The 25179-nt window shown below is 36.7% G+C and overlaps 1 protein-coding gene across 3 annotated transcripts in view; it reads left to right on the top strand.

The window, feature by feature from the left end:
* The window catches only part of CNTNAP2 (contactin associated protein 2), a 1833097-nt gene that overhangs the window by 947514 nt on the left and 860404 nt on the right, over positions 1–25179 (top strand). For all 3 annotated transcript variants that reach the window (XM_064487267.1, XM_064487269.1, XM_064487268.1), the window contains one exon: positions 17983–18132. In XM_064487267.1, the coding sequence (XP_064343337.1) occupies positions 17983–18132 (150 nt within the window). The remainder of the gene's footprint in view (positions 1–17982; positions 18133–25179) is intronic.

The following is a 25179-nucleotide window of genomic DNA, read 5'->3' as shown; positions in this document are numbered from 1 at the left end:
ACTCAGCTCCACGTGAAAGAAAAGTGATCGCGCAGTGAGTTCAAGTAGACCCTTCCCTTTCTAAAATGATATAAATCATGTTTGGTTGTTTTACAAGCCAGCAGAGCTGACTGCAGACTCTGTCTTGTGTAACCGTATGTTTTTGTTTGAGCCAAGACATGGCCGAAGTTGAAACACCTGTTTCGACAAACAAGAAAATCAATCGTGAAAAGAGGGCCTCGTGTCCAGTTTCTGCTTGCTTGAGTTCCTTTTGAGAACTCATTGGGAAGAAGTAAAATAAACAACTGAGGTGGACACAGGAAAGCAGTAACAAGCCCTTTTCCGTCTTTGCACAGTTTGGAGACAAAAACAGAGGTCAGACAGCCTCCAGCAAATCTGCTTCGAATTCAGGCGTCTCCTACAGCGGTCACATCGCTTGGAGAAGTCTTGCTCAATAAAATGCAAAGGGGTCTACTGAAATGCCGACGTTTTCATTTCGTTTTGATGACTTTCTCAGAGAATAACAATGTTAGATTACTTTTTTTTTTAATTTGTAGTGCCCTTTGGGAAAGAACATTCTCTCTTTTAAAAGTCACACAAAGCTTAACTCAAGCAGTTTCATTGTTCTCTCTCTCAGTAAACTAAAAAAAGGACTATTGTATTACTTAATGAAGCTATTCATTGCTTAATAAAAATAAGAATTAGTAACAATAACTGTTATACTCACATTAACTTTATTTTCATGCTTTTAGCATTGAAGTTGCTTGGATATATTATATGTGTACCATGATATGCTTTAGAAGAAAAAAAGCTACTGGGACATAGAAATCTAATGAAACTAAAAGTAACATATCTTTTTCATTATTATTTTAGAAATCTGGGTTAATAACCAGTGTTAAACCCAGCTACCAAACTCTCAAGTTTCGGAAAATGCAAAGTTGTAATACTTTATACTAAGGGGCAGCTCTGGAAAGTAGAAAAATTTTTGGACTTGAAATCCACAACTCTGGGTCTTATTCCCAAGTTTGCAACTTACTATTTAATACAGCAGGCCTCTTCACTTTCTGAGTTTTGATTTACTGACTTGTTCATTTTCAAAATGGGAAGTAGCTCTGGTTACCCACAGAATGACTAGATATTGTTTTAATATTCACATATAACTTCCTTCAAAGTTCATAAGGCATAAAGGCTGAAACAGACCAGTATTATGAATTTCTGGTGTAAGATTTTTATAATAAACAAATCATAAGCATTTGATGTAGGAGTCCCCAATATCATCTAAGATTATTTCCCTTGGAAGCAGGTAAATTCATCACATTTACAAAATCTATTTGTCAAAACTTATTTTAAAGACAATAGACGCATTAATAATCTGTGCTCTTTGAGGTCAGGAACCTTGACTTTGATGTAACCCTAGTGTCTAGGACATCACCTGTCATATCATATTGAGTAAGTGAATGAAAGAATTCACCGAATATATCCTTTTCCACTAGCTTCATGAGATGATTTAGTTCATAGTTATATTCCTCATGAATGTGTTCTTCATGAATTTATTCATTAAAAGACTGAACCTGTGACCCTTAGCTTCTGATAAATTGAGCAATCCTTAAAACACTACTAATATATTCTCATTTATTGAATATATGTAAGAGAAATATATTCATGAATATAGTCATGAGAAGAATATATTCACATTCATAGACTATATTCAAGAAGAATATTCCTTAACACAATTCACTGATATATTTGTAAATTTGATGAATTTAGTGAATTAGTTGTTCATTAATTGATTCTTTGGATGATTATTTTTGATCAATCACTTTTAGAGAATTGGTTCTCAGTGAATTGACAGAGAGCCCTTTCTGTTAACTCTGACTGGTGTGATCATGGACAGGTGGGCTGCTGGCTCCCGGAGCTCAGCACCCTCTCAACCTGGGAGCACAGACATCCTCCTGTAAAATCTCTGCTGAAAGAGGAAAGGGACTCTTTCCTCTAAAAGGAGAGAGGTTAGAGGCCAAGGTCTACTTCAAACCGAGAGCTACTTAATCGGATCATTCTGGATCACTGTTTCACAGTTTTCTCCCTGAAATCTGTGTCTTCTTATTCCTTCTTGTATTTTGGAGACTGTGGCTTTATCTGGGGATTTATCAGTGGGTGTGAGTACTTAGTATGCTTACTAAAGACTGAGCTATATACATACCAAGGAGACACTGGCTTTAGCTATTATTCTTATAGAGAGTGCTGTATATTTACATTATGTAATGTGCATATAGGCATATAGTTTTTTCTATGAATACTCTAGGTATAAACAGTATCATCTGCGTAAATTAGTTACCAGCCACGTGAATTTTTTTTTCAAGTTATGTCTGCTTTTTCAAATTTATAACTGCAAGGTCTTAACCTTTCATAGAGAATCACTGCTGTTGTGAGCCTAGTTTCTGATGAAATGATTCTCTCTCAGATGTTTGAGAGCAGAAGAGAGACCGAGAACTTTTAAGCTAAGTAAACTATGACAGTGGCCACCTTGCAAGATCTGAGCATTAAGATATTTGAACCATCTGGTTTTATCTTTCAGTCTAAGATACAGAGATGATGAACTCAAGAAAAAATGGAAATAAAGAAAGCCTAAGAGTGAAATTTTAAATAAAGGAAGATGGTAGACACTATGCAATTTAGAGAGAAAGCAAACAAAAAGAAAGTGAGTATTTTTGTATCAGAAGGTTATTTTTTTTCTGTTCTTTTTTGGGGGGGGACTCTTAGGAGTGAAAGCAGTTTGCATTCTCTACCTGTGAGACGTGGAAGGGCCATAGTCATGGTTGATAAGTTATTCAAAAACAGGAAAGTCCTTAAATTTAAAAATGAAATTAGACATAAGCTGAAAAATGACATCAGCTTTTAAAGTCCTTGAGTGTCCTGAAGTCCTCCTCAGAATTTTTATGAAGTCTTTGTCTACCTTCTCATAGTTCCCCAACAGTCTTTTCTTCTTTTGCATCACAGTTAATGTTAAATTAATGGCACTGATAGCTATCATTTTTGCTAAATTACTATTGTCTTAATATTCAACCACTGTGTACATACTTTGTAAGTTATCAATGGCTTCTGTATATATTTATCTCAAGACTCTTTATAGATAACAGTGACTTCAATATTTTCTATAATTTTACGTATTTCAATCATTTTCTAAAAATATACATATTCAGTTACATAGACTTATCATTATTCATTTTTATTTTTATTGAAATATATTATACATGTAGAAAATGTGCATGTCTTGAATGTACAGCTTAATGAAATTTTTGAAAAACTGAACACATTTATGGAACCTGCACTCAGGTCAACAGACAGAACATTACCAATAGCCCAAATTGCTTCTAAAGTCAGTAATTGATTTTAACTAGAGGGTTGCCCATTTAGCAACCAAGCTAAACAATGTTCAATAAATAACTACTAAAAAATATAATTGTGCCATATGATATAAAAAAAAATCCATGTATAGATCTTTCTCATCTTACCTTTAGGTAGGATATGCCCTGAAAACAAGAAAATGATGAATGATAAATGACAAGTCTTTATCTATACAGAATTTCTGTGCTGTAAGGCTTCTAATCTACCACAGATTCACAGATTCCCTCAGATAATTCCCTTTGTGGGATACTGCTGTGTGATATCTTCTTCCTGATCCCTTATTAGTATTCCAGAGAACTTCTACCACAAAGGACAAAAGCTCTTTCCGAAAACCTTACTTCTGTTTGCAATTTGCCAGTACTTTCTCGGCCTCTACTACTTATGGTGACTCACAGAAATGGTGAAGAATTCTCTTTCAGAATTGAAACAATAAAATATCATCATTCTTTGGGTGGTGCCAGATCCATTTTCCTAGATGGTCTGCCATCAGTTTACTCCCAAGTTTCCATGAAGCTACCTGCAGCTCCCACCTTCTATCCACTGAAATACAAAATTCAAATGCCTGTCTCTGTATTTCATGGATGCTTCTCTTTTCCTCTCAGGCAAAGTCTCTTTCCTGCTTTTAGGGTAGTCCTTGATCATTGTGCTCAATGTTTAGAGTCAGCCCTCAGGACAAGTAGAGATGAATAGACCAAAATAATACAACTCCAGTTGTGTAAGTATTTGCTTTATTAATATGCTCTACATAACATTGTTTTTTTTTAATTGCTACATTGTCCTTGGTTTTTCTGTGTCTCTCTGCAGCCCATGACTGTGTTGTAGTCTTATTTCATATGTCTAGAGCCTTGAGAAATCTTGCAATCAACTGGGGTGAATCATCCATTTTAGTGATAAAGATTTCTGGGCCAAAGAGGTATATGCAATTTTAGTATCCATACTACCCAAATCCTTACCTGGCTCTATTTTAACATATCACACTGCACTGCTGTCTCATGTGTCCTATCGCCAGTACCCCACATCTGTGCACGTATATATACTGACACACATATGTAACTCGTGTACATAATACAAGTCCATGAAAGCACACTAAAAACTAAATCAGTGGTGAGAGAAGGTATAGCTCAGTGGTAGAGTGCGTGCTTAGCATGCACAAGGTCCTGGGTTCAATCCGTACTACCTCCATTCAAACAGACAAACAAACAAATGCTTAATTACACCCCAAACAAACAAAAAAACTGGTTTTAAAATTTTATGCTGTTAAAATGCTAATTTTTTAATTATTAGTTTTAAGTTTTAATTTTGTCCAATGCTTATCATATCCAGATTAAAACCAAAAGAAGGTCATGGATGGAATAAATTTGCAACCTAAATATACACAAATATGACTTCAGTGTGCTTCCCTGTAGCACTTTCCACTCTCATTGTGCCGCTAAGGGTAAGGAACACCACCAAACGGCGGGTGATACTCAGAAAGGATTGTTGAATTGAAGGTTGAGGGGAGTAGTTCGTAAATACCTGGAGATGTGCCCTTCATGGTTCGATGCTCATTGATAGTCCAGTTGGAGGAAACGGCATTGAGCTGAAACGCGCAGAAGCTGCCCCTCACGCTAGGAGTCGTGCAGTCTAACAAATAGTAGAGAGACTGGCAGAAAAATAACTACTTGTAAAAGGTAGGGACTCAATTTTTGCCCTCAATGTTTGTGACCTAAGTACATTATCTGGGCCATAGCTTTGAGTAAAGGATGAAAATTATTCAGTGGCAAGTGTAAAAAGGGAGAGTTCTGTTAGAAGAGAGTAATGTAGAATTATCTGAAATGAGAAACTATGGTTTTATTATGCCTTTTATGATGCAATTTAAAAGTAATGATTTATATTCAAATCATCAAGGATTGTACCTGAACATAATATTTTAAGATATCTATTCCATGCCAGGACTCTGATCATGAGTGTTCTCTGAACTCAGAAATTTCTGGACCCGTGAGTGACTGGATAATCTCGCTAACTGAAAGACAGCTTTCTCACTGGAGTTATCTAGCATGCACAGGCATAAAAAGGCTCTGTTTTAATCAAAGCTACTTAAATTCACAGCTCCCTATGGTGATGATGAAACCAAGACTTTGAAAAACATTTAAAAGAAAAGAGGGAGTTTTGTGATATACACTGTTTTAAAGAAAGACAATCTTAAATTCAGACTATTCTTAATTTTAAGCGTTGAATTTGTTTTATTATCGTAATTTAGAAAAATGAGAAAATGGATTGGAGAATTAACCTAGGCTAAATTGCTATTACTATCTTCATTAATGGTGTTCCTATTATTCTTTTTCTAAGATATTCTTTTTGCATTACTTCTGTAATATTTAGGTGACAGAATAGAAAAACAGATTCTGTCACCTGAGTATTACAGAAGTAATGCAAAAGGAATATCTTTATGTGTAGGAGAATGGGAACTGTGTGCCTTTGGGACATGGATGAGATGAGGTGGTTTTTTTTTTTTTTAAACATTTTTTATCAATTTATAATCATTTTACAGTGTTGTTTCAAATTCCAGTGTAGAGCACAATTTTTCAGCTATACGTGAACATATATATATATTCATTGTCACATTTTTTTTCTCTGTGAGCTACCATAAGATCTTGTGTATATTTCCCTGTGCTGTACAGTATAATCTTGTTTATCTATTCTACAATTTTGAAATCCCAGTCTATCTCTTCCCACACCCTTCCCCCTTGTCAACCACAAGTTTGTATTCTATGTCTGTGAGTCTATTTCTGTTTTGTATTTATGCTTTGTTTGTTTTTTTGTTTTTTGTTTTTTTTAGATTCCACATATGAGCGATCTCATACGGTATTTTTCTTTCTCTTTCTGGCTTACTTCACTTAGAATGACATTCTCCAGGAGCATCCATGTTGCTGCAAATAGAGTTATGTTGTCGGTTTTTATGGCTGAGTAGTATTCCATTGTATAAATATACCACCTCTTCTTTATCCAGTCATCCATTGATGGACATTTAGGCTGTTTCCATGTCTTGGCTATTGTAAATAGTGCGGCTATGAACATTGGAGTGCAGGTGTCATTTTGAAGTAGGGTTCCTTCTGGCTATATGCCCAGGAGTGGGATTCCTGGGTCATATGGTAAATTTATTCCTAGTCTTTTGAGGAATCTCCATACTGTTTTCCATAGTGGCTGCACCAAACTGCATTCCCACCAGCAGTGTAGGAGGGTTCCCCTTTCTCCACAGCCTCTCCAGCATTTGTCATTTGTGGATTTTTGAATGATGGCCATTCTGACTGGAGTGAGGTGATACCTCATTGTAGTTTTGATTTGCATTTCTCTGATAATTAGTGATATTGAGCATTTTTTCATGTGTCTATTGATCATTTGTATGTCTTCCTTGGAGAATTGCTTGTTTAGATCTTTTCCCATTTTTGGATTGGGTTGTTTGTTTTTTCTTATTAAGTCGTATGAGCTGCTTATATATTCTGGAGATCAAGCCTTTGTCGGTTTAATTTGCAAAAATTTTTTCCCATTCCATAGGTTGTCTTCTTGTTTTATTTATGGTTTCCTTTGCTGTGCAGAAGCTTGTAAGTTTCATTAGGTCCCATTTGTTTATTCTTGCTTTTATTTCTATTGCTTGAGCAGACTGTTATAGGAGAACATTTTTGAGATGTATGTCAGATAATATTTTGCCTACATTTTCCTCTAGGCGGTTTATTGTATCTTGTCTTATGTTTAAGCAATCTACAGATTTAATGCAATCCGTATCAAGTTACCCAGGACATATTTCATAGAACTAGAACAAATCATAATAAAATTTATATGGAACCATCAAAGACCTAGAATTGCCAAAGCTTACTGAAGAGAAAGAAAGAGGCTGGAGGAATAACTCTCCCAGACTTCAGATAATACTGTAGAGCCACAGTCATCAAGACAGCATGGTATTGGTACAAAAACAGGCATATAGACCAATGGAACAGAACAGAGAGCCCAGAAATGAACCCACAAACTTTTGGTCAACTAATCTTTGACAAAGGAGGCAAGAATATACAAAAAAGACAGTCTCTTCAGCAAATGGTGTTGGGAAAACTGGACAGCAGCATGTAAAGCGATGAAGCTAGAACACTCCCTTACACCATACACAAAAATAAACTCAAAATGGATCAAAGACTTAAAGATGAGGTGTTCTGTAATCATTCTGATATTTCCTGGCTGGGAAGATGGAGTGTCAACAGAGCTTTAACAGCATGTTACAGTAAGGCTGTAGATAGCAAGTGATTGCCAACCTTTGGGATTATGTCTTGTCAAAGGTCCCCACTTGGATCTCCAGATCATCTCAGCTACACTTTGCCTTCCTCATTTATTTTTCATTTCTTTTTCTTGAGCCATCTCACTCCAGCGTATAAAATATAGGGAAATGTTTCATAGAAATTACGAAGATTTAGGTGAAGATATTTAAATTTCATTAGACATAATAGGAAGGCAAACATTCTGAGGCCAGGAATCATCATATTTATTTTTATATTCTCTACAATGTTTCACATAGGTGTGGCCCCCAGAAAAAAAAAGGAATTGATTTGAATATCCTTGCCATTTGGACAATGCTGATTTCCTATAAATAGGAATGACAATATTGCAGTTTATCTGAGACATGTGAAACAAAGTGAAAAGACTAAATATAACATGTTAATTTAGATTTAAGAAGTAAACTGTAATATTAGTAATGATAACTAATTTTCCCAAAATGATGTAATAATCATTTCACAACTACAACATTCTACTTAAGACAGAAACAAAACAGTAACTGTAAATAATAATAATAAATATTTGTTTAAAATGAAATAACTGGCATATTTACTTTAAAAGGCAAATTAAGGAACAGAACATATAACTTACAAGTCATTAAATGTAAAAAAATAAAATATGAGAGAAGTAATGAATCTGAAAAGAATAAATTGATTGACAGTATTCTCATTGCCCAGTAAAGTCAGTGATGCAGTTAAAGACGTTGGGTTATATAAACTAGGTTCTCAACCTGAGAGAAGATACATGAATAAGCATTTTTCTTAGGACAGGATTCATAATTTGTTCCCCCGTTGATTATGCCACTGTGCCTCGGCAGCTCTGAGCATCTGAGGTGGCCCTCAAAAAACATCATGAGATCCAGAAAAATGAAGAACACTAAGCTTATCAACCATACTCATTTTCTCTTTGCAAGGCACATTACAGCTTTCTTGCACTTAAGAACGCTAAACAGCATTTCAGCACCACATTTGGGGACCACTTTAGTGACAAAATTGACAAAAAGCACAAAAATGCAAAAACAACAATAACCATGGCACTAGGTATACAGTGAAAAGATCACTTGACTACAGGATAAGAGCTGAGAGAATGCAGAGAGATGCCTTGTTTGACTTCAGTTGGGAACTTGTGTGTCAGGCTACTCAGAGCTTTTCATCAATCTGTGCACGTGCGATGTGTGTTGAGTATCCATCAAAGCACCAGAAGTATTGATTTTGGGTTCCAAATACATTTTAGCAAGAAGGTGAATTCACAAATACTAAATCCACGAATGAGAATCAATTCTATGTGAAATGTACAGATCTTAAAAGTCCGATTCAGTGGATTTTGATAAATATATATACTTATGCAACGAACGGTCCAGCTGAGATATAGAATATTTCATTACCTCAAAAAGTTTCCTTGTGCCTCTGACAGTCCATTCCCACCTGCACCTACTCCCCATAAGCAACAGTGGTCCTGATTTCTATCTCCAGAGAACAGCTTTGCACGTGCTAAAATTTCGTATGGAAGGATTCATTCAGCATGTTATTTTTGTATCTATGTTCTTTCGTGCAAAACAGCGTTGTCTGAACCGCTAATCCATTCTTCCTTCTTACTTAGCAATATTTCCTTGTTTGAAATACACTGGACATACAATTATTTCCAATTTAGTCCCTATTATGAATAAAGCAGCTAAAACATTCCTATACAAGTATTTTTGCAACATGCGTTTTGATTTTGGTAGGTGAATACTTAGGAGAGAAGTTGTTGGGTCATAGGATTATTATATGTTTAACTTTATATAAAAACTACCAATGAGTTTTCCGAAGGGATTGTAGAATTTTACACCCCACCAGCAATGTATGAGAGTTCAAACTGATCCAGAGCCTAGTTGGTACTTTTACTTTTTAGCCACTGAAGTGGTGTAAAACTGTATGTTATTGTGGCTTTAATTTACCTGAAGACTAATAATGTCAAGAAATTTTCCATGTGATCATGGGTAATTAATTTACCTTTCTTTGTGAAGTGACTTTTTCCCATTTTTGTCTTTCAATTACTGATTTATAAGAACATTTAGTGTATTTCAGTATGTTCCATTATCAGATATTATCTGTTGCAAATATTTTCTTCTGATCTCTGTCTTACCTTGAAGTTTCTTAACCGTGTCTGTTCATGGGCGGTAATTTTAAAGTTTGATGAAGCCCAATTTGTCAAGTGGTTTTGATGTCCTGTATGAAATCTGTTAACCCCAAGGTCCTAGATACCCTATGTTATTTTTCAGAAGTTTTATAGTTAGGCATTTGTGTTTGGATCTAAAATCCATCTAGAATTAATTTTTGTGTGTTGAGTAAAGTAGAAATCAAGATACATTTTCCCTTTATTTGTCCAGTTGTTCAGTACTGTTTTTTGAAACAAAACAAAGAAGCAAAACCTCACTTTTTCTTTCTCCATAGGATTGCCTAAGAGCCTCTGTCAAAAAACAATGGGCCACATAGGTTTGGGTCTGTTTCTGATTTCTTTCTGGAACACTGTAGCTTTATAACAAATCTTCAGATCACACAATAAATCTTCCACTTTTGTTTTTCTTTTTGATAATTTTGAATATTTAAGGTTTTTAAAATTCCTTATAAATGTTACAGTCTTCTGTTTTTATTTCTACAAAGACTAGTGTTGGGATTCTGACTAGGGTTGCATGGTATATATCTCTGTTTATTTACATCTTTAATTTCCTCAGCAATGATTTGGAATTTCTAGTGTGAAACTTTAAAAGCTCCCCCAAATAACCCTAAGGTGCAGGCAGTGCAATAAAATCTGTGAATATAAGCTCTTTCTTTCTCAAAAGATTCTGGATGCCTGAAAGAAATGAATTCATCCCATCTCTAAGAGTCTACATATTAAATTAATGAAGGGGTCATATCTAACAGTGCATTACAAATGCCATGCAGTAGGCTCTCCCCAATGTGTATTTCTAACTTACAGCTTTCATTCAAGTGGTCCTTTCAGAACAAAAATACTTCCTAGAGTACTTTCTGTCTATACCTATACAGAAAAGCATTTGGCAACTTCTCCAGCTTGAAAAAATAAGTGTATTTTGTGCCTTCCCAAGTATATTATTACATGTTCTGTTTGATTGAAATGGATCATTTATATGGTGGTTTGAATTGGCAGGTAAAAGTGAGCAAGATTAAATTGGATCAAGTTCCTTATAATATGGAATTTATGTAGATCACATAAGAAATAGCATATTACATATTTATATAAGATTTATATTACCTTTTTCTGATTATTGCATAAATAGACAACTGATAACTTATATATTAGCACCTCAGAGAACACTATAACTGCTCAAAGATGGATTCATTGTCTTGGAAATCTTTCTCTCAAGATTGAATATTAAGCAAAAGACTGAAAACTCTACTCATTGTAATTTTATTTGAAGCATTTTCAAACAGATGTTACATCTTGGTTTGTGACTATATTTTAAATACCTTCTTTTTTCAGTATTCATTAAACCAGCCTTTTCTCCTTGTCTCTAATAAGAGTAACATCTGTTTCTTCTTGTTCAATCAAAGCAACCACCTCAAGAGTCTTACTTTAAAAATAATACCATTAGAAAGTCAGCCTAGATAGAAAATGCTTCATTAACATTTCACATTTGCATACAAAATACGTTTTTCTAGCACTTATAAGTTAGGGAGATGTTAGAGAAAATATTATAAAACAGTTTCGTTATCTTATGAAAGAAATTGAACCCAGAAGTTGGAATATGGTTTCAAAGATGTTGGTTTTAGATTAAAAACCCTTTGTAAAAACATCAGTTTCCTTCTGTAACGTGCAGTTGAAACGTTTTTATCGTTACGAATTAATGAATAACTGGAGGTATCTATCATGAAGTAAATTCAAATTATCTTTAAGTGTAAAAGTGCATCAAAATTGTCCCAGTAGTACATATTATTAGAACAAAAATACTTTGGAAAATATGTGTTACAGTTTATACTAGTCTTCTCAAAGTTAGTCACCAGGGAAAATTCTTGTTTGGAACTGGATTTAATTTTTGAAAATATTCCAAAGACGTTCAGAACTACATCTATTGAATAATCTCGTTGGGAAAAAAACCCACATTTTGAGGAGGAGGAAGTGCATCTATAACTATGAAGGAACAAGACCTGTTATTGTTTAGCTGAAAGTTGGCTTCAGAAATTGTTGACCTTCATGTTAACAAGAGATGTATATTCAGCTACCTTTCCAAATCCCCAGATTCCTCAAGACTTACATGGGGGATTTATATGGGGAGACAGGCATTTGTTCATAAAGAAAACCAATTTTTAATCATTTTATAATAGTTAATACTTACGGAATTAATGTACAACTACCCAAGTTGCTATTTAGGGAGCTGGGCTTACTCGCTGAATAAGAAACCATAGCTAGTACCTACGGAGAGCGAACGTGCTACCTGTGTGCCAGGTGCTGTTCTACGTGACGACATGTACACTTAATCCTCACAACAACCCTGTGACGTAGAAACTTGTATTATTAACAGAGAAGGGAACTGAGGCATAAAGCAGTTAACTTGCTGAAGGCCCAACTATTAGATGAGCAGAAATGAGACTGATTTTTATTTATTTTTAAAATTTTTATTGTTTGGGGATTTTTTTTCCATATCTAATGTCTTTTTTCATTGAAGTATAGTCGGTTACAGTGTGTCCATTGCTGGTGTACAGCATAGCGTTTCTGTTTTAGAAATGAGACTTACATCCAAATGTCTGACTTCGGAGTCTGTGCCCCTGACCGTCACGCTATTCTGCCTCTCCGCGGCTGAGTCTGCAAGCCAGACACCCTTGGCTTTTCATCCTCTCTCCGTCTCTTCTGTTACACGTGAGCCTGAATAGAATGTGACCCCAAGTATAAGGCAGTCCCCCCATTTTCCCAAAGAGATAAAATTAAGAGTACCTTCTGTATACCTTGATAGTAGCTTGCATGTATAAACTTTTACGGCTGTAGGTGAAAATGTCTCTAATATTTATTTAATTGCTATTGTTTTTAAAAGTACATACATAAATAATTTAGAAAGTTTATTTTTCATTCTCACTTTTTGGAAATAATTTTGCTCAAATTTCTTCCCTTGAAGCTTTAAATCAGTGTCTTTGTCATAACTTTGTGAGTCATCTAACGCATTTTTGCAGAACAAATCATCTTCAGCCTAAGTTGTTTGAATGCAGATATTTTTTCCCCAGGTCTAATGTTGTCACTAGACATGTTTTTCAAAGTTTCAAGTGCCAATTAGTGTAATGTTAGGACACATTTTTTTCCCAGCTGTCATATATATATATATATATTTTTATATATATATATATATATTTTCGTGATCTACATGTTAGTATATTGCTGACTTGTTTAGAAGGTTTATTTATAACCACACTAACACTTGTAACTGCAATGCAATGATCCCAAAAGAAAAAATACTACTGTTAAGTCTCAGCTTTTTTCTTTGTCGTATGGGACTCACCAACTTTCCTTGTTTTTTGACCTCCTGATACGGATACAGATATGCTGCTTCCTGAGTCTTAGGCACTGTTCTAATGCTGTGTAAACACTAAATTCATCTACTCCTCAAAACCAGTCTGTAAAGGGGATACTGCTATTTGCGTTTTAGAGGAGAGAAGCCTAAGGCACAGAGAAGTTAAGTAATCTACCCAGGTTGGCAAAGGTCAGAGCAAACACAGGCAGCCTGGCTCCTGGGTCAGTCCTCTTAGCTATTGTCTGCCATCTTGCTGCTCACTATTGAGAAGAGGCAATAAATTGACATATACCAAGTTAGGTAGTATCAGGCACATAGGAGGCTCTTAGGAAATGTTAGCCATATGAGACATGGGTCTCTTTTTTAAGTATCAATAACTAGCATCCTTTTTTGATCTGGTCCTGAGCGATTCTCCAGCCACCAAGACCCTACTGAGTCTGGGATTATGGGTCCATGGTGAATCTTTCCATTCTGAGACATTCATTGGCTTGAGAATATTGAGTGAAGGGATACCATCTGTTTAACAGCAAATGAGAAGTGATGCCTTAATCCTGTTTGGTGACATGTTCTTTGTTGTTTATGACTCACACATTTCTGATATAACTTGGGATAATGGCACATTTTTTCTGAATAATGTATTGGTATTGTAAATATATATCTTATGATATATATGTTACGATATAAATATATATCGTATTCTGAGTGAATTTTATATGTTAAATTCCAAAAGCTCTTAAATTTCATTAATGTTTCATGTGAATTGAAGATTACTAAACAACATTATTAGTTTTTAAAAATACCTTCAAGAGGCTATTCCATGTAGCTTCTCTGAAGCCAAGCTAATTATGTACTTCTTCCTCCAGGTGGCACGTGGTCCAGGAAATGATAAAGGCAAAATGCATTAGTCCCTGTTTCATTCAAAGTTGTTCAGGTCTCCCTTGCACTCAAGGGAATGGACATAAGCAGAGGGAAATTGTGCTGAAACTGTGGCATTCTCTTTCTTCACACCACAGAATTTAATGGCTGAGCTCTGAGTAGTGGGAAGAACTGTTGTTTAAGTGCGGAAAGGTCTGGATTAGGGTCTCAGCTTCGCAGACTGACAAACAATAGCATGTTCAAGATCACTGATTGATCCACTCATTACAAAATGAAAGGAGTGAACACACAGTTCTCTTTGCTGAGTTTCACAAAGGATGGAGATGATTTAAATGAATAATCCTGGGCTTTAATATGCCTTGAAGAAGAAATTCTAGAATTTTCTTCTCAAAGTTATAAAATTTCCATTCAAATTAAACTTTAAGGGAAAAGCATCACTGTAAGAAAATACTAAATCATAGTGGGATTTTCTAATACAACGAAAATCTGATGACACAAGTGCTGAAAATTGGCAGATGAAGCTGGAAGCTGTCTCAGTGTATTCACAACCCTAATGCTGTATGAGACAAAGCTATGCCCAGAAACTGAGCTCCCTCCAGATGTGGTGGCAGATGGAAATGTGTGCGTATTTGTGAGTGTGTGTGTGTGTGTGCGCGCGCACACTTGTGCATGCACATACAGTATAAAAGAACTCTGATCAGGGATGCTCATGTTTTATCATAGTTGTTTGAGGTTTTTTTTTTTTTGGTTAGTTCGTTGTTTGTAAGAACTCAGCCTCTGGAATTGAGTCCCAGTTCTCAGTGCTGCCATTTACCATCTACTGGATGCCTACACTTTATTAGACTCAGTTCTCTCATCTATTTATGGGGGATTGTAATTTGAGTTTTTTTCTGTAAAATATTGTTTTGAACTGTTAATGTTAATCAGCAGGAGGTATGCCTCAGCAGTCGATGGTAGGAGTGGGCCCCCACATATAGTGAAGTTCATTCTTCAGTGGGGCAAGAGTGATCTGACTGCTCAAAGGAAAATACGCTGCTTCTTTAAAATTTTCTTTATCTACATGTTACAAAAAAAAAAAAGCCCTCTTGATGATTAACATTAACAGTTCAGCACAATAATTGGAATTAAAATGAATAGAAATCACAGATTAAGCTCAGATGCAACAGTGGCTGCTATCAACAAGGCTGCTTTTATCTGAGGTCCAACTTCTCTAGTAATTAAGTTTCTTGAAAAAATAAAATAACCCTTTTACATTAATCTGATGGAATAAAAGACTTTTTTTTTGCTGTGAACAATTAAGCTGATGATGTTTCATTTATAAATTAACTTTGTGATGAGGAAGTTTTCATAAGAATTTTTGGGAAGTCTTTCTGGTGTACCATTTAGAAAAACTGAAGATATCTTATAAGTGACTTCCTCTGAATGTGTTATTATTTAGGATTGAACATTTACTTCTGTTCTTGGGGTTCATGCCCCCAAACTGCATTTCAAAGCAGGGTTTATCACATTGTAAAGGCAAAAACAAAAGCCAAAATCAAAATCATACACTTCTATGGCTAATTAACCCTAAACCCAACTTTATACTGTGAAGGAAGCTGTTCTGGTGAAGGTACAGTCTTCCATGAATCAATTCTGTGGGAGAATCCAAAAGCGGCCTACTGGAGAAGGAACCATATCAGCAGACCCTATGACATGTCTGACAGCTAAGTGACTTTAATTTTAGAATAAGACTGGGTGTTATCATAGTATTTTCACAGTACAAAAATTTATATATGTATTTTTATTGTACATTTCATAATTTGAAAATTATTTAGTATCAATTACTTTAAAGCTGGGCTTTTATGTTTTCCTCCATTGAAATAAAATGTGCTCAGTAAGTTTTAGTAAGTTAAAATTTGAAAATCTTGAAAAATATACCCAAGGGGTGAACATTTGTAATGATATTTAGTCGTATAATATTAATTAATAGTACCTGGGTGTGATATCTTCTATGCCCCAACAGGTCTTAATTTTTTTCCTTAAAACAAAATTTCTGCTTAGTAGTGTAAACCAATCTCTAGTCTGTGCTGTTTCTGTAAAGGATGTAAAGGACTGAACAGACAGAGTAAGTAGTCTGGGCTTTGTGGGCCAGACAGTGTCTGTAGCAACCATTTGATTCTGTAAAACTGACAGTAACGTAAACAAATGAGTGTGGCTATATTCCAGTAAATTTTATGTGGACACTTAACATTTGAATTTTATATAATTTTCACATATAATTTAATATTGTTATTCTTTTTATTTCTTCTCATCCATTTAAAATGTGTGAACTATTTTTAGTTCTCGGGATCTACAAAAACAGGTGGCAGCAGGCAGCATCTGGCCCGTGAGCTGGGGTTTGCAGACCTCTGATTGCAGGCCTGGAGCTGCCACCTGTGCGTCACTGATTTCCTCGCGCTCCATTTTTCGATACCTGAACGTGCCAGGCTTCTTCATTGTGAGGCTGACCTGTGTCTTCTAGTAACTTCCACCTGTGGAGTCTAGATCATGCCATCTGGAGCAGCCTAGAACAAAATCTTTCCCCTCTGCTTTGGCCTTTATAAGGTGAAGGAAAGCCACTTGGACACAGACTACTGTGTCTCCTCGTGTTACTTAAACCCTTCCCAGTTTCTTATGTTCAAAGGCGGTTCTCCTCTGTTGGCTCCTTTGTTTTCTAATTAGTCTTTGTAAAATGAACACACACTAAACAGCAGCTTTAAGCTATTTTCTGTCAAATGGAGAAACTTAATAGATTTTCTATTTCTGAAGATCTTTGTACTAGGCAAGAGTGAAATGTGATCATTAGGGAGTTGTTGGTTTATGTTGTTGGTGTTTATTTGTTTAAGTATAACCTCCTTCATTATAAAGATATCTTAGTTGCCAATGATCAGATAATCCTGGTCTCCTTTCCCATGCCCATTAGTGGTCGATTAGCACTGGAAGGGAGGAAGACTTTTCCTTCCCTTCTAGGACCTTTGGCTGATCTAATAATTAAACTGACATAGGATAGATTAACAGGAAGAGAACAAAGGTAATTTCATATGTGTGGGAGTGCACAAAAATATGAGATTTGAAGTGACCAACATAGGTAGATTTTGTACCTTTTAGATAAAGAAAAAATAATTTTATGAATAACTGACAAGTCAAAGAAGTGTGGGCTTGGGGTAGTAAATTAATGAAGGAACAGCAAGTTTGCTTATATGGCCTTTTCGGCCCTAACTGTCCTCTCTCTGGTGATGAGGAAGCCTTGAACCCTCCCAGTACGGGGAGAACACTTCACATGCGGGGTTTATTTCCTGCTTTCAGGAGGACAAAGGAGGGTCAGAGTATCCTTATTGTACTGGCTGTTTCTTAAGTAACTTTTACTCACAATAATCAATATGCCAAAATGGCATATTTTGGGGTGGCATATTCTGCTCCCCTTCACTGCACATAACACATTTATTCTTCAGTCCTTAATTTCTAGAAATTATACTTGCCAGATGTGGTCATTGAGAGACAGTAACAGTACAAAAAATAACAAAGAGACATTAGATAAAAGTCATAAATCCTTTTTGTTATCTGAGAGTGGAGTCTAGTAAAGCGAACCAGAAAATAAGTTATTGAATTAAAATAGGTCACCATCACCTCCCAGGCAACTTTATTCACTCTTCATTTTCTCAAGCACCCTGATGACACATTAATATTATTTCCCTACTTGATTGGGTTATGTTATGCCTTATTTGGTCCAGTAGAGGATAGAGCTGCTTATAATGTTAAAGAAACATGAAAAGAAACATGTAACAGGCACTGAATTTTTCTTGATGAAAATATATTTATTTTTACTTAAAAAGTTCTGACTGTTGATATTAAAAATTAAACTACACCATCTTAAGAAAAGAACCTGTCTTTTCTCTTGTGTCTGACAGGTTCTGGGTTGAATGATGGCCAGTGGCATGAGGTCCGCTTCCTGGCAAAGGAAAATTTTGCTATTCTCACTGTCGATGGAGACGAGGCGTCAGCAGTTCGGACTAACAGTCCTCTTCAAGTGAAGACCAGCGAGAAGTACTTTTTTGGAGGTAAGACTTCCATTTTTATTGGTTAACTAATACATTGCTAAAAATGGAGTTTCAATAAAGGTTGAATCAATGAAGTATTTATGTTGATTCAAAGGACTCAGTAGATCTTAGGAAAAAGCAAACTGCAACCCAACTGAACTAAAAGGAGGGGCAGATTTATGTGTCTTCATGATAAAGTATTAATATGATGTCACGTAGTCTTCTAGTCCAATTCAAATATTCTGGGTATAACGCATGAGATTCTGAATCCATCTATTCTCATAATATTATTCTCAAGAGTCAGGTCCTTGGATTATATATTAGTTACTTATTTCTGTGTAACTAATTACCTGAAACCTTAGTGATGTAAAACAACAAACATTTATTATCTTACAGTTTCTCTAGATCAGAAATTCAGAAATAACTTAGCTGGGTGATTCTGCCACGGGGCCTCTCATGAGGTTGTACACAAGCTGTTGCCCGTGGCTGCATTATTTGAACCCTTAACTGGGCTAGAAGTTCTGCTTCCAGGAAGGTGCACTCACTTGGTTGGCAGTTGGTGCTGGCTGTTCTCCAGGAGGCTGTGATCCTTCAGGTCCTCTCTTCTTGAAGTGATCTCTTCTGTAGATGATGGGGTGCAGTGGGGGGAAGAGAGAAGGGGCGAGAGAGAGAGGAGAAAAGTGGAAAAGTAGGGAGGGGAAGGAGAGGGGAGGGAAAAGCCAGTAAACAAGAGAGAAAGTTTACAAGATAGAAGCCAAAGGTGGTTTGTTTGTTTGTTTTCAATCATCCAGTCTTGGCAATCACATCCCATCACTTCTGTAATACACGATTTGTTAGAAATGAGTCACAAATCCAGCCCACACGTAAAGGAAGGGGATTACACAAGGAGCCAGGGGTCACTGGGGCCTTCTAAGAGGCTGCCTACACAGATTGCCTTATGTGAATCCATCTTATCACAGGTATCTTGGTTCTTAAGTAATAAAGAGATTAGTGGAAAGGAAGATTCTCTTAATGATAAATTCTGCTACTATATGTGAAAGAGTGTTCTAGCACAGACTTGGGACATTTTCAATTTGAGAAAGGCATCCTGCCAGAAAATGATTTTTTTCATTAATGAAATATAGGGATACCTTTTATTAAAACGCTGGGTGTGTCATTTAGGTCAGTATATCTTTCATTAGATTATTGCCTTTCTCAGTCTAATCACACAATTTGAGATCTAAAAAAATACACTGTATCCTTAGAAAAGGCTTTGGCTTAAGCTTTAAAAAACATAATGTGTACATATATTTGCCTCTGAAAATATACCTACTAATATCCACATATCAATGTATTTGTTTATATAGATATATTTATATAATCACCATTTTTATATGTTTTTCTAAGTATTAAAATAAAGCTACTTGAGAACAGTCATTTTGTACATTTTGTTTCCTGCTGTTTCCCCCAAGGTCCTAGAAAAATTCCTGGAATATAGCAGATGACCAATAAGTATTTGTAAATGAATTAGTAAATTCTGAAAAATAAGCAAAGCAAGTATTTTATTCCCAGTTATCTAAAAGAAGAAATAGAAGTCCTAAGAGCTGTAGTGACTTGCCGCTGAGTTTATGGCCAGCCCCTGAATTCAAGACCTTTGGTTCTTGTGCCAGCGTGTCTCCCCTCTGCGTCATGACGGTAACGAGTGACAACACAAAGAAGTCCTGAGCGAGACCTTTTGCTGCTTTTATCTTCCACGGTGTTCACTGGGAGTTAAAGCTACATGCTTTTTAAAAGTTTCTCGATAGATATTTGATGAGTATATGAAAGTCAGACAAGATGTCTGATGAGTGAATAAACTGGGCTTATTGATGTGAGAAAAAGCAACCCAGTGGCCAGACTGGTTTTGCTCCAAAAACATATTTAACGTGATGAGCTTTTGGCTAACAGTTTCCATTGCTGTCATGAAATGGATCACAGTAGTCCACTGGAAAGCTATTGATAATCCCTACTCATCCAAATGATGGTGGTATATCTTCGGCCATGCGTGAGCTTGCTGGATGCCTAAGGCAAGTTTTGATCTGTTTCCATGTAGATGGCTAGGCAAAAAGCTATAACCGCAAATTTATGGCATAGAGTTTATAGGATATGAGGGCTTTATAGCGAGCAATTTACTGTTGCTTTGCAGATTCTGGTTTTCAAACCCAGCGGTCAGGATCATATTTTCTCCCCCATGGGTCGTGGGTCTGCCATTGGAAAATGCCGTCGGCAAATGATCATGATGCTTCTTTGGTTATACCTTCATTGTCCGAATCCTCGGAGAGTAGGAGAATCACCTGGGGAACTCATTAGGATTCAGATTCTCAGGCCCCACTCCTAGAGCTTCACAATGCAGGATGCTGAGAAACTGAAGAATTCTAAGCTTCACGTGATCCTGACACAAGTGATCTGAGGAACAGAATTATAATCTAAATTAGCCAATTTGCATGCACATGCATTAGATTCTTTCAGAGACAACATCAGCCACTAGAAAGTGAGATAAGTGAGAATTAGCTTCTGTCATCCAGCTTTGCCACCATACAGCAGAGCAAGGAAGCCCCAGGCCAAGGCCTGGCACACATGCATACATTTATTAAATGAACTTTTATTAGCAAGCTGGAACAGCTCTGTTAATACAAACTCCTCTGCAAGCTCAGTGAAGTCCTGCCTCTCTGACTTGCTATGCCTCGAATAAAATGTTCTCTTTAAGCAGCTGTAGCAATATTTTAGAAGCAGGATTCAGCTACGGCCAGAACCAGAGCCAGGCAACGGAAAGCCTCCTAGGCTAATAGCTGGCCCAGGGTCACTGATCCAGACTCTACAACCATCTCCAAGGCTTCAGGTCGTAGACCTCATTGGAGTCTTAGACCATTTCACACAGCCTATGGGTGTCTCTAAAAGATGTTTTGCATACATAGCCTTAATACCTTTTTTTTAATTGACGTATACTCAGTATACAATGTGTCAGTTTCTGGTGTACAGCATAATGTTTCAGTCCTACATACACATACATATATTCGTTTTCATATTTTTCATCTTTTTCATTAAAGATTACTGCAAGATGTTGAATATCTACGATGTAACAGTAGAAACTTGCTGTTAATCTATTTTATACCTACTAGTAAATATTTCTCCAACTCCCGATTTATCCCTTCCCACCCTGTTTCCCCACGGTAACCATAAGATTGTTTACTATGTCTGTGAGTCTGTTTCTGTTTTGTAGTAGATCATTAGTGTCTTTTTTTTAGATTCCACATATGAGTGTTATCATATGATATTTTTCTTTCTCTTTCTGGCTTACTTCACTTAGAATGATGATGTCCAGATCCATCCATCTTGCTGCAAATGGCATTATTTTATTTTTTTTAATGGCTGACTGCTATTCCATTGTATAAATATACCACAGCTTCTTTGTCCAGTCATCTGTTGATGGACATTTAGGTTGTTTACATGTCTTGGCTATTGTCAGTAGTGCTGCTGTGAACATTGGGGTGCATGTACCTTTTCAAATTAGAGTTCCCTCTGGATATATGCCCAGGAGTGGGGCTGCAGGAACATATAGTAAGTCTATTTTTAGTTTTTTGAGGAATCTCCATACTGTTTTCCATACCAGCTGCACCAAACTGCATTCCCACCAACAGTGTAGGAGGGTTCCCTCTTCTCCACAGCCTCTCCAACAGTTATCATTTGTGGACTTTTGAATGATGGCCATTCTGACTGATGTGAGGTGATACCTCATTGTAGTTTTGATTTGCATGTCTCTGATAATTAGTGATACTGAGTATTTTTTCATGTGCCCATTGGCCATTTGTATGTCTTCATTGGAGAATTGCTTGATTAGGTCTTCTGCCCATTTTTGGATTGGGTTGGTTGTTTGTTTTTATTATGAAGTTGAATGAGCTGTTTTTATATTCTGGAAATTAAACCTTTATCATTCGCATCACTTGCAAATATTTTCTCCCGTTTTGTAGGTTATGGCTTTGTTTGGCTTATGGCTTCCTTTGCTGTGCAAAAACTTGTAAGTTTAAATAGGTCCCATTTGTTAATTTTTGCTTTTATTTCTATTGCCTGGGTAGACTGCCCTAGTAGAACGTTGTTACGGTTTATATCAGAGAATGTTTTGCCTATGTTTTCTTCTAGGAGGTTTATAGTGTCTTGTCCTTTATTTAAGTCTTTAAGCCATTTTGAGTTTATTTTTGTGTAAGGTGTGAGGGAGTGTTCTAACTTCATTGATTTGCATGTGGCTGTCCAGTATTCCCAACATGACTTGCTGAAGAGACTGTCTTTTCTCTGTTGTATATTCTTGCCTCCTTTGTTGGAGATTAACTGTAATTCTCTAGGTTTATGTCTGGGCACTCTGTTCTGTTCCATTGATCTATATGTCTGTATATATAGAAAGCCTTAATATATTTTTGCTACATAGCCTTAATATCTTTAACTTCACCACTGAGATCTCTTTCCTAACATTTATCTTCCATTTATGCTATTTAACAAAACACTATTTTTACCAAAGAAAACCCAACTTGGCATTCAGAAAGTTGATCAGAGGACTAGAGGGCAGAATCCTGCAGTAGTTGTGTCTGGAGTGGATGGAGTGTTTCTTCAGAATTCTGAAAGAATGCTCACATGGCTTCCTGATTAGAATACTAGCTGCCTCTGAATTGTAACTTAAAACACACACACATGCAACTTCATTCTGTCGGTGCTGAAAATTTAAAGTAAGTTGCAGATATTATAATGATGACTTCTTAAGATATATCAGTATAGTGGAAAGGAGAATTGACTTTGTTCTAAAATAAGTGCTTTGAATCATACACACCTGATTTGGGATCACTTAGTTGATAGGTCATTTTAATAATTCATCTTTTTAAAATCTGTTAAAAGGCAATAGGATATGTTCTGCGAACATTGCACAGCATAACCTGTTAAACCCAGGATCTGACCCCAGGGAATGATAAATGCTGACTGCCTTTCCAGTTCACCTGGAGTTGTTTTGTTTTTTCTTTTAAACTCACTCCAAGACAGCCCCTCCCAAGGAAGACTGCAGATTTCAGACCACGTGCTCCTCTAAATCCTCTCACCAACTGCTCCACTACTCAAAGTATTTCTTCCTCCTCAGTCAGTAAAAGCAAATTGTTTTCCCACTAGGTAAAAGCCTTCAGTAGAGGCGTCCTGGCTTAAACATGTCCACACTTTGCTTCTTTTGGCCACGCAGCTTCTTTTGCCGCCGCAGGTGCGGTGTCCCCCAGCAGCGCGGTGTTCTCGCCCCACGCCTGTTCCCTGCTCCCCGGGACACCTCTTAGTTCCCCTCTGAAACACCTGTGAGGAGACGTTTAAGCTCTAAGAATTATTTTGTCTTGTTCTTTCTTGAGAATAAACAGGAAAAGAAAGATTATTTATTGGGATGTTCCCTCAAGAAAAGTTATTTTAGCTGCTTTAACTTTTTTCTGTCTTTCCCAACTTGAATTCTTTTCTATAACTTTTCATTCATTTTAACAATCAAAAGAATAATAAACAAGATAATTAAATTTATTTAATGACTGCTTACCTGGTAATTGGTTTTCTAATATAGGCCGGGGCCCATGGTCATGAGAGAGTAGAATGATTTTTAAATTTCTAAATTTGTTTAGGTTTGATATTTTGGTTATCCCCATTATTTTCATTTAAAAGGAGAAGGAGCTGTGGGCTGAAGAGGAGAGGTAAGAAAATATTTTTGGAAGGGGAGTTCTAAGGAACACAGTGTGGGTGGCGACTCTCAGGAAGGTGCTGGACCACATGGAGATGGCAGGAGAGAAGGGCTTCGTCGGGAGCTGGCCTCAGTCTAATGGAATGGGATTGACAAAGAGGCACGACCCTCCCCAGTTACAAATCTAGGCTCACTAGCACGTAGCCTTTTGCTCCTCGTTGAAATAGAGTGTGGATTTTAAATAGCTAATTAGATAGGTCTGCAAATGGGTATTTCTGTGAAATAGTTCTCCCTGAAGCCGTGGGGGCTTCTTACCAGCGCCTGTGCTCCTTAGCTGTATGTTACAGGAAGACACCCCTACCCCCACCTAAAACACTGCCTTAGTGACCTGAACACCCCACAGCTTAGTCACAAAAGGCCTGCCAGGTAGTGTCTCAGAGAGTCCTGGGCTGACCGGCCATCCCCAGAATCCGTGCAGGAGCTTGCAGCTCCCTGCGCAGGGTCCAGCCTTCCCTCCTCTGAAGGGCCAGCTGGCCTGTGGTTGCACCTCTTGTAAATCTGCTGCTTGGAGGTTTGTTTTCTAGCTCTTTGTTGCTGCTTTTCACAAGTGCTGTCGTATGTCAGATGATGTCCTTTCCATGGTCTTAAACTTCTTTGTATTAGGTTCCCAGGGCTGCTATAACGACCTACCACAAACTGGGTGTCTTGAAACAACAGAAACTTACTCTCCCACAGCTCTGGAGGCTGGAAGTGTGAAAGCAAAGCTCAGCAGTGCCCTGCTCTCTCTAAAGCCTCCAAGGAAGGGTCCTCTGACCTTCTTGGTCAATCTTGGTTTCTCTTGGCTTGTGGATGCATTGCTCTGATCTCTGCCTCCATCTTCAGAACGACTTCTCTGGGTCCAAATTTCCCTCTCCTTTTAAGGATACCAGTTACCAGATTTGGGATCCATTAAGTGATCATATTGTCACCTCATTTAACTTGATTACATCTGCAAGGATCGTATTTCCAAATAAGACCACAGTTACAGATTCTAGGTGTTAGGACTTCATAATAATGTATGAGTGATTTGCTTCATAGCTCTCTTTAACTAAAGTTACCATAGTTCTTAAGGGAGCTTCATATTTCTTCAATGGATTTATATTATCCATTTTCAAAGATGAATTTTATAGGAGTAAAAAGTCAAACAAATTTTGGGTAATATGGATAACTGAAGATTAGAGACATTCAAACAATCAAACAGCAACAACAAAAGTTAAACTACTATACATACTGGGTAAAAACACCACTGCTGGCCAAGTTTCTGAACATGACTTTCTGACCTCTGGATAGGAATGGTGTAGAATTTTCAGGAGCTCAATACAAAATAT

This window comes from Camelus dromedarius, chromosome 7 (genome assembly GCF_036321535.1).
Source record: "Camelus dromedarius isolate mCamDro1 chromosome 7, mCamDro1.pat, whole genome shotgun sequence".
Taxonomy (NCBI): domain Eukaryota; kingdom Metazoa; phylum Chordata; class Mammalia; order Artiodactyla; family Camelidae; genus Camelus; species Camelus dromedarius.
The sequence above is the reverse complement of the archived record's forward strand: the minus strand, read 5'-3'. Positions and strand labels throughout refer to the sequence as shown.